General features: G+C 35.5%; 1 protein-coding gene and 1 pseudogene across 1 annotated transcript; one reads left to right on the top strand and one right to left on the bottom strand.

The window, feature by feature from the left end:
• Positions 1-3751: 3751 nt before the first annotated feature.
• Positions 3752-4960, top strand: LOC142622108 (thioredoxin-like protein CDSP32, chloroplastic). Its single transcript, XM_075795537.1, has one exon. The coding sequence runs from the start codon at positions 3940-3942 to the stop codon at positions 4834-4836; it is 897 nt and encodes a 298-aa protein (XP_075651652.1). The 5' UTR covers positions 3752-3939; the 3' UTR covers positions 4837-4960.
• A 2696-nt stretch (positions 4961-7656) lies between these two features.
• On the bottom strand, positions 7657-10876 carry LOC142613841 (uncharacterized; annotated as a pseudogene).
• Between the last annotated feature and the right edge of the window lie 457 nt (positions 10877-11333).

Here is an 11333-nt window from a genome sequence, read left to right as displayed (position 1 = left end):
TCATTAAACATCTCCCAGTAACGATTGGAGTATGCTTTCAACGTCTCCCCTTCCCTCATGGTCATGGATAACAGCGAGTCCAATGGCCGAGGTACTCTGCTACACGTGATGAACCGTGAAGCGAATGCCCTAGTAAGCTCCCCAAATGAACTTATAGACCCCGACTTAAGGCCGTTGAACCACCTCATAGCAACAGGTCCCAGGCTAGAGGGGAAAACTTTGCACATCAGTATTTCGTTGTGAAAGTGCACCGCCATCCTCTGGTTAAAGTGACTCACATGCTCCACCGGATCAGTCCGGCCATTATAGATGGTGAAAGTGGGCTGGGTAAACCTTCTGGGAAGCCTTCCTTTCTCAATCCTTCGTGCAAATGGAGATTTGGAGAGCTGGTGCAACGCCCTACTCATAGCATCGTTGCCTAAGCCCCTAGAACGAGGCTTCTTACGTCTGCGAGTTGGCTGGTCGCCCTCCTCGCCGAAGGATGTTGCACTGGTGGGAGAGCGCGACCTTAAGCTGTAGCCAGCTCCCCTATCCTCCTCCGAGGAAGAATTAGATGAGGACGGTGAAAACCTACGCTTGGCGAGGCGTAGCTTTCTCTTTAAACGGTTGATTTTCTTCTGCATGGATTTAGAACCCTCATCGTGGGTGGTGCTACCCCCTTCATGAATATGGCTAGCACCTGGATATTCTGTATGGACACTCCCCTCACGATCCCTTCGATGTTCAAGACGTTCGAAATGGTCTTCCGGCTGTGATCCCTGTGACTCAGCATGGTGAGCACCTAAGCCTGCCATAGTATCCCTGCCTCTTCTAGACTAGATTTCCCACAGACGGCGCCAATTGTAAGTGCACAATTGCACCTGGCCCCAAGAACAGTTACGGGCTCAAGCCCAATGAGCCTTAAACAATATAATTTGTAGAGCGTGGGCTTGAAACCCAGGTTAGAAGTGTTTGAGGATTAAATGACAAGCCAAAGATTGTAAACACTTAAAAACAACAAGGAATACTGTAAGTCAACCTACTCGGACGTAAGCCGAGAACTGTTCTTATATTATTTCTCTCTCTTTTTTCTCTTTCTTTTTGGTTACAAAGAAGGGATCTCTATTTCTGTTCTAAGTTGCTCCTTAAATACTCCTCTTTTTGATACTTTGTACACGTGTTGCCCCTACTCCCCCTTAGCCTAGATATTTCTTTTCTCAGTGCCTTTGAATAGTAACCAGAAGTTTCCCTTCCACTTAGGTGTCACTTCCCGTTAATGCGGCCAGGGTGGTAGGTGCAGGGTCTTTAATGTGGAGATGACAGCCTTTATCCTTGGTGTTTCTCTAACATCGGTGCTTCTAGGACATTCAAGGGTTTACCCCTCTTATCCATTGGTTTTGACCATGTCATTGCCTAACGTTTATCATGAAGTCCCGGGTTCTCCGGTGTCCGTCCGAAGAGAAATTCACCCTCGGCTGGATCCTCGGATCCTCGGCATATGGGCCGACCCGTAATACTAACAAGTTCTAAACTCAAGAGCAGGTCGGCCTTCCTCAGCACGGCCCAAAGGCCCATATCTTCATCAGGGCCTTTTTACTCCCCACAGAAGCCATATAGTTAAATATTTAGTTTTGTTTATTAAAGAAAATGTCATTTTTTTTTAGTTACAAAAAAATGTTCATGTTAACCGATGCCCTCAGGACAATTGATAATTAACCATAATAAAAGTTTTGATACCACCCTTATGAAAAATATAAAAAAAAATGTCAACAATATTTATTATTTTATCGTTCTCTTAATAAAATATTTATAAAAATAACTCCTAAACTAATCTGCTAAGGATATTAGTAAACACTTTCCTGTTTTCATTGAGAATTAATGCATTTGGGAAATGATAAAGGGGGTGTTTGGTACACCATTTGAAATAACAATTTTCAATTTTTAAATAACATTACACTTATTTTTATACATTTTTTTCACGTATTTTCACACATATTTTCAAACATTTTTAAGTAGATATAACAAACACTTTCGTAATTCTAAGTAGTGCTTAATATGTAGAAAAGGGGGAAAAAGTCCATTGTGTAATGCGGGCTGAGTCACCTTTGTCAGACGGGCTGACAAAGATTTCTTGCATTATTTTGTGTTATTGCGTTTCAACTAAGGAAAAGCATGTGCCTCATTGCATTTTCCATTTTTGGCGGCTAGTTATTATAGGGACCGTATTGATCGGAGGTGAAGATTAAGATTTCAAACTTGTTCATTTAATTATATTTCAACAAGAAGTTGAATTTAAATTTAGAGAAATGATATATCCACAACATTTTTACAACAAATCTTAAGTGGCAGGTTGTTACTGGTTGTTATTGTTGGGGCAAAAAAGTAATCTTAGTGTTAGATTCAAATTTGAACTTATAACAACTAACCACCTATGATTTGTTGTAAAATTATTATAAAAATGTTGTGGACGTAGCACATCTCTTAAATTTATTATTTAATTAGATTCAGCACGTGCATTTTGTGTGTAATAACTAATAAGACTCTTTTTTATTATTTATTTTTATTTTGAGTTTAGTGAAATACTCTTGTTTAAGAGTAAAACAGAAATAAGTTTTTTTTTTTTGATTTAGAAACAACAATGCTTCTATTATTGAATGACTGACAAATCAGATACAATGAAAGAAGAATTGTTTGGAGGAACAAATTCCATCCAGACTAATAAAAGAAAAGATGATCTAGCTCTCTAGGCTAAGGCATGTGCTACTGCATTTCCATGCCGACTGACATGAGAGAAAGAAAAACTCTAAAGCGAGTTTGCAAAAGACAAAATGTCTTGAATTATGTTTCCATCTTGTGAGTTTACCAACCCCTTCCCCCAAAGTGATTTGATAACCAACTCAAAATCGCCTTCAAAAATGGAGTTTTGAAAACCCGTTTCAATACAAAAAGTGATTGCTCTTCTTGCTGCCAGCAATTCTACTGATTGGGTTGAGTGTGGTTTATGAATCTATTAGAATCTTAATAAAAGTTTGAAAGTCTAAAACATAAGAACTCTTTTAAAAATAGTAAATTATTTTTTTAACTAGTTTATATTTTTTATAATTTAAAATTATTCAACTAAATAATAGGGGTATTTTAGAGAATTTAAGAATTTATGTAAGGATATTTTAAAACGCAAAATGTTAAAACTCAAATAGAAAATGCTGTTATTAATAGTATAAATAGATAATAAATATTACAATTAATTTTTTTTTTATCCCCGTCACAAATCTATTCTAGTAATTACTAATAAAAAAATATTGAAATTAATTAGATAAAATGAGTTTTTTTTGTTTTGTTAAAAAACTAATCAAAATTAGAGTCATCAATGATCAACCTAGTATTGTTAGAAATTATATATAATTTTGACTGCAAGGTTCTTGCCTCTTGGCATGTCAATTCTTGCACTACACTCTGTTTAGTTCAAAGAAGAGAAGTGGAAGGGAACGGGAGGGAAAAGAGACTCTCGCAAAATATCAATGCTCATTTTCCTCTAATACATTCGCAGAAAAGCCCATGCACACACAGGCCTTGAATTATAAACACCCAGTCTAGCAGCATATTCCTTAAGTAGTTAAGTCACTCCATGTCAAGGCCCAACAATCTTTTGGGCTAAACCACAGACCTTAATATGATTTTTTAGGACCGAGGGCGGCGAGGGGAATATTCTATATAGATAAGAATTGAAAAAGATCATGATATAATTGAAAAAAAAATCTACACAAAGTGCTTCATAATTGTGGACAATATGAACCACAAACCGTACGAGTGGATATGGTATTTGATCACTGAGATTTTGTGCCAAATCCATAGCTCTTTTTGCCTCTCAGAGTCTCTGTTTCTCTCTGCATCTCTACCCTTTTGAAGCCCCCATCTTCAACAAGGCAATAAACCTCAAGCCCTTACTCGATCTCTGTATTCATGGCTACAATCACAAATTTCTTATCCAAACCACCCTCTTCTCTAGCCACTTTCCCTAAAATCAATAACTCTCTTTGTTTCCCTCATTCCTTTATACCCTTTGTGACTAAACCTAAAGCTCTAACAAAAAAACTTGAAACCAACCGAACTTACTTCATTACAAAAGCCGCAGCAGTTTCTGGTACTGCTAAAAAAGTCGAAAGTGATGAAAGAGTACAACAAGTCCACAGTATTGAAGAGTTCGATGAAGCTCTCCGAATGGCCAAAAACAAGCTCGTTGTGGTAGAGTACGCTGCTAGCCATAGTTACCACAGCAGAAAAATCTACCCTTTCATGGTGGACTTGAGCAGAACATGCAACGACGTAGACTTCCTTCTTGTAATGGGTGATGAATCAGAGAAGACAAGGGAGCTTTGCGAGAGAGAGAAAATTGAACAAGTCCCACACTTCAGCTTTTACAAGAGCATGGAGAAAATTCACGAAGAGGAAGGGATAGGCCCAGATGTTCTCATGGGAGACGTGTTGTACTACGGAGATAACCATTCTGGTGTGGTGCAATTGCATTCTAGAGAGGATGTGGAGAAGTTGATTGCAGACCATAAGGCTGATCATAAGCTGATTGTTCTTGATGTGGGGTTGAAGCACTGTGGGCCATGTGTGAAGGTGTATCCAACTGTGGTTAAGCTCTCGAAGCAGATGGTGGATACTGTGGTTTTTGCTCGCATGAATGGTGATGAGAATGATAGCTGCTTGGCGTTCTTGAAGGACATGAACGTTGTGGAGGTGCCTACGTTTTTGTTCATCAGAGACGGTGACATTTGTGGAAGGTATGTGGGTTCGGGTAAAGGGGAGCTTATTGGTGAAATCCTCAGATACCAAGGAGTTCGTGTAACATAAAATTCAATCATAACCAAATTAGGAAAAATGAAAATGATTTTGCAAATGTTATTTTTGATTGTATGAACTTATACAAAAACTTGGGTGACCAGAATTTAAACAGTGAAATTTGGCTTTCTTGAAATTATATAAATCTTTTTTCTTTTATTTTTTTAATCTAAATTTCTTTTATACTTACTATTGAGGTAATTTATGAAGGGTATATGCTTATGATTCGTGAGTTCAAGTTATGAGTTCTGTTGTTTTGGAATATGTGCGCAAAACTGTCTGACGTGGAAAACTTAGGGATGATTGGGAGAGGACGTGGAGTTGAGATTTTTGTAAATTGAGGTGAAATTTTTGTAGTTTTTAAAAATATGTGTATATAAAAAAATGTGTAAAAATATGTGTAATGTTATTTAAGAGGAAAAAAATGTAAGTTTGAGATTGGTACAAGCTCTTAATATATATATAAGTAGTAAGTTTTTGAAGCAATTCACAAAAAAATTGAGGGTAAAATAAGAAATACAAAAAGGACAGGATTTGATGATGTATGATGCATGAGAGATAATGACAGATCCAATTTCTCAATTTTAATTAAGTGCTCATCACTTGCTTGAGAGGCACTTAAAAAAACCGGTTGATTTGGGTGCCTTCACGTTTAGACTCCCTTAGTAATACATCATCTTTCTAGCTAGAACCTTATATGTGTGACAAAATGAAATTGCAAAGAATTATATATGCTGAAGCCATTACTTTTTGTTAGCATATTTATTATTATTATTTTTTTAAGAGTTTCAATCTATGATATAATTCTTTATCATCAAACTAAGACACCAAAAATAATATATTCACAATATTTTTATAATAGATTTTAAGGGTAGGTTATTACTGGTTGTTATTGTTGGGGCAAAAAAGTAATTTTAGTGTTAGGTTTAAATTTGAACCAATAATAACTAACCATTTATGATTTGTTGTTGTAAAAATATTGTGGACGTAGCATCTTTTTTGCTCAAACAATAACAACCAGTAACAACCTGTCACTTAAGATTTGTTGTAAAAATATTATAGACATCATTTCTTTTAGAAATTTTACCAAGCTAATGGGAATACACCATATTTATTTCATTTAATACAAATTATTTTCATCTTTATTATGTAGCGATTGATTATGGCTTTAATTTAGCCATATTATTAATTAATCTTGATTCAAGGCCTCATTGAATGGCTCGAATCAATTCTCTTATGTATCTTTACCCATAATACTGAATATAGAGTTTTTTAACAATAAAACATCGGTTCTTTCCTCTATATTTTCCCACCTTTTTCGTGGTATCAGAGTGACGTTTTTGTGCCCTCTAGTAGTCGCCTTCTATTGTTCTGTCTCAATTCTACATTTTAAATTTCTTTGGTGTTTTTCCAGCCATTGTAGTACACTAAATGCGTTTGAAAATTAAACCATCTTGCCCATCTCCTGGCGAGACGAAGCCTTTCCAATCCCTTACTCACCCATCAGCATCAATACTGAAAAGTCCTAATTGCTTCATAGGAATTACAATAAAAGGTTTTTTTTTTTTTTTTTGGGTATACTTATGGCCATCAAAACCAATTTTAAATAGGTAGATTTATCGACTGTGTCAAATTTTAGTGAATTCTAAGGTTCACACAATCTCACGCATTGCTAATAGGATCTAAGCATTGCTTCATGCACCATCAACATCATTCTTGCCCTTATACCTCCTAATGGATAGAATGTGCAAGATGCAAAAACCAACATATTTTAGATATTTTTAGAGCTTTTCTCTTCTTTGTATTTATTCTGTGGGGTAAAACTACCCTTACTACTGTTCACACATTTTAATCGTGTTCCTTCACCAACAATTCACAAAATAATAATAATAATAATAATAATAATAATAATAATAAATTGAACTTCTTTATGGTTAAGTCTCTAACTACTCTTCACTCTGTGTCTTTGGTTGTACTTATTGTCACCCTTTTTCATATGAATGTTCCGAACTTGAACCTCGGTCTCGGTTATATTGCTTCCTTGGTTATGGCCTTAGAGCACCACCATTCATTTTTTTCAATTCTATCCTATTTTACCATCTAAAAAGTTACTTTATCAATTATACCATACCATTTTACAATATCCCAACATCAAAACATTCTATTATTTTACCATTCTATTAAAATATTATTTTTTTAATCTTTCTTTATTATTTCTTTCCAACATTCATTTTTTTCAAATTTCAGCACTATTTCTACAGTAACTTTTTTTCAATATGCAAGCACTATTCAAACGGACAAATTTTTTTTTTTCCAACGGATATATTTTCTTTCCAACAACCTGCCAATTTTTTTTCAACAACCTGCCATATATCCAATTTTTTTTCAACAACCTGCCATATATATTTTCAATTTCAACAACCTGCCATATTTATTTTTCAACAACCTGCCAAATATCAATGTACTTAAACTTATCAACTTTAAAAATCCACATACATATATATTCCATCAAACCTACCAAATATCAATGTAAAATCTTCATACATATTTGTAGATGCATCCTGCCAAATATCAATGTATTCAACCTACCAACTTTAATGATCCACAAACACACACACACACACACATATAGAACCTGCCAATTTTGCTTCTTCTTTTTTTTTAGAAAGGACCTGCCAAATACACTTGTACTCAACTCAACAACTTTAAAAATCCACATACATATATATAGATGCAATCCACATACATAACTATCAATGTTGTCTTTAGAAGACTCGTACATATATCAAAATACAATAAAACCCCAAATACATAACTCACACACTTAAGTTCCTACAACTCCCCTTGTAATTGCCATAAATGCTCAACAAGGTCTGTTTGGAGTTGAGAATGAATTTCACGATCTCGAATAGATTGATGGATTTCAATGAACTCTATAAATTCATTTGTGTGCTCCCGTGACAGTTGTACAGTAGGATTGTCATCAATTTGCTCATAATCTAATTCCACCGCTTCATTTACATCTCGCTCATCCTCAACGATCATGTTATGAAGAATTATGCATGCTTTCATGATGTCTTGGAGTGTTTCACTATAGAAAAATCTTGCAGGTCTACGCACAATTGCGAATCTTGCTTGAAGCACTCCAAATGCACGCTCTACATCCTTCCTATATGCCTCTTGGGCTTTTGCAAATAATTTTTTTTCCTTTCTCGTGGAGATGGAATTGTTTTAACAAATGTTGACCACTTCGGATATATGCCATCAGCAGGATAGTATCCCATCGTATACTCATGGCCATTAATTGAGTAATTAACTGCAGGAGCACGTCCTTGTTCAAGCTCAGAAAATAGAGGAGACCGTTCTAATACATTAATGTCATTATTTGACCCAGGTAACCCAAAAAATGCATGCCATATCCAAAAATCAAATGATGCCACTGCTTCCAAAACAATGGTTGGCTCACGAATGTGACCAGAGTACTGACCTTTCCATGCAGCCGGACAATTTTTCCATTTCCAATGCATGCAATCAATGCTCCCTAACATCCCTGGAAATCCACGTCTTTCCCCATTGGCTAAAATTCTAGCAATGTCTTCGTTGTTTGGGGACCTCAAGTATTCCTTGGAGAAAATATCAACCACCGCTTTAACAAATATTTTCAGACTTTCTATTGCAGTGGATTCTCCAATCCGCACATACTCATCCATAAAATCAGCTGCAACTCCATATGCAAGCATCCTAAGTGCAACTGTTATCTTTTGAAGAGAAGATAAACCAAGTCTTTGGGCACCATCTCTTTTTTGGATAAAGTAAGGTTCATAAGTTTCTACCTTAGATTGAATACGGAGAAAAAGAGACCGACTCATCCGAAATCTCCTCCGAAATAAATTAGAAGGATATACTGGTGTGTCGGCAAAGTAGTCGAGATAAAGTCTTTTATGGCCTGCCAAACGATCACGTTCGATATACCGGCGACGTTTACGTTGTGCTTTTGAACCCTTAAGAACTCGCCTCATAATCTCATCCTCATCTGAGTCGTCAAAAAGCAATTTTCGAAAAAGAGAGCGACCCATATAGACAACCTTGAAGACAACAATGTTAGGAAATTATCAATATTATTGAACAAGACAATAATTAATTAAGCATGAAACATGCCCATGCATGCTCAATTATTTAGGCACAAGTACCAGAATTAATTAACACTGAAGTTCAACTTGGGATTTCAGGTATCAAATAGTAAATGTAAACCATTCTTTCATTGCAATTCTTTAGGCTATTTTGGGTTTAGTAATTGTCATGAGGTAGTTTTTTATAAAATCATTTACTTATAATAATATATATATATATATATATATATATATATATATATATATAGATATATATAGATATATATATATACACCCCCACGAGTTTGACAGTAGCGGAAGACACTTGGTATCACACCAGCATGCCTTAGTGTACAACTTAGTATCATGACTAGCAAGCAAATGTCTACTATGAGATAACAACAAAATTAAGGGAAAAGGCAAGGTAAGGTCATCATGATCATACACTACACTACAACAAGCAAATTTCAATTGTCGAAATTAATGAATTGATAGCAATGCCATTAGAATTGATAGCAAAGGAAAATGACATCAAACATAGAAAATACACAAGTGTAGAAAATATGATATCAAACATAGAAACTACATAAGTTTTTCATATAAGCAAAAATGATGTAATTGCATAAGTGGCACAACCTATTGCCAAATGATCAAGTTAGAACAATACATCATCTACATGTTCCAAACCTATGCTTCAAATAAGCCATTTCCAAAATAAGGTTGAAACAAAATATCATCTACATATGCCAAACCCCAACCCTAAAATAATTTACTACCAAAATAAGGTTACAACAAGACATCATCTCCTTGGATCAAACCCAACTATTTACTCTAAATTATGTCTTGCAAGGATCTCATCCTTGAGATTTTCAAAATAAAGTTTTTCTTTTTCATTCATGCCACTTGTCTCCATGGTCATTACTCTTCCCTCCTCCCTAATAGTGTCAAGACGAAGCCTTTCCTTTTCAATATCAGCTCTTTGTGCATCCACTCGAACCCTATCCGCTTTGATGCGAAGAGCCTCTTTGTCCTTCTCATGTGATTCATTTTCAATATCAACTCTTTCCGCTTCCACTCGAACCCTATCCGCTTTGATGCGAAGGGCCTCTTTCTCTTGTTCTTGTGCATCCTGAATATATTGCAATTTTTTCGCCAAATAATCCTCAAAACCCGTATCACCATCTGTTCTCTTTCGCTTAGCCTTTTCGGCTTTTCTACCAATTGGTCTCTCTAGCACCATTGTGTCATCATTATTACTACCAACTTGATCAATTGAACTTGGAGTTTGAGGGAGCCCTTTTGATTTTTTCTTAAGCGTAGTCCACTTTGGTTGGTTCTTCAACACAGCCCAACAATGTTCAAATGCAAAAGCTACTTTTTTGTTATGTGATGATTTCATATATAGAACCTTTGCATCTTCCAACTAAATTTTAAAATAATAATAATAATAATTAGTATCTCAAAACTATTTGAAAATTAATATAGTGACACCATTACAATATAATTTATACCTTCATTTGGTCAGTCGCACCACTTGGATTTCGGGCTTCAATTTTAGCCAACAACCCAGCAAACTTACTTGTCTCCCTACTAATTGTTCCCCATCGACTTGTTACAGAGGAAATAGAACGTGTGGTTCCGTAAGTATTGTTCTCACAAAAGTATTGCCAAACTTTCTCCCAAAATGTGTCAGCCTTTTGGTCAGTACCTTGCACGGCATCCACGCTAATGTTAAGCCATGCAGAGACAAGGAGGTTGTCCTCATCTACACTGAAGTTGCCACCACGTTTTGATGGATTAGATGAGACAATTTCAACTTCTGGTACAGACTCTTGGATGGGCATTTCAGAATCTTGAGACCCACTTAAAAATGGTGCCACAAAATCGGATTCCCTTTGTAAGATATTAGCATATCGTGATATGTCTCCGTGATAAGTATCCATCCCTTTTAAATAGGGAATTTAAAACAGTTAGTTTATAGCAACATCCTAAAACAGTTAGTTTATAGCAACATCCTAAAACAGTTAGTGGTGCCACAACTCCTAATCAAAACAATATATGTATTCCTAATCAATGTATTTCGACTATATATACTACAATAAGCATAGTCGAAAAGTTGGTAGACATATTTATAAAAATAATAGCACACACCTAATTATATTCAGTCCTATTAGCAAAAATATAGGTTATGTATATTGAAATTGGCGCCTAGTACTGCCTTTTCCAGAGCATTACTTTTCCAGAGCAAGTGATTGACTTTATGAGCTACCTTATTTATTATTCATTAATTGCTTCACTGTTAACTCCATCAATGCTAATACTCTAATAGAATCGATTTGGTTGCATGCAACTTGCCCAAATGTGATAATTGAAACCGGGTAGAATGAGTAATTAGTTCAA

Source organism: Castanea sativa, chromosome 1, assembly GCF_040712315.1.
Source record: "Castanea sativa cultivar Marrone di Chiusa Pesio chromosome 1, ASM4071231v1".
In the NCBI taxonomy this organism is placed as follows: Eukaryota; Viridiplantae; Streptophyta; class Magnoliopsida; order Fagales; family Fagaceae; genus Castanea; species Castanea sativa.
The sequence above is the reverse complement of the archived record's forward strand: the minus strand, read 5'-3'. Positions and strand labels throughout refer to the sequence as shown.

Excerpts from the sequence above, each read along its gene's own strand:
- LOC142622108 (XM_075795537.1), top strand. The coding sequence starts at position 3,940 with ATGGCTACAATCACAAATTTCTTATCCAAACCACCCTCTTCTCTAGCC.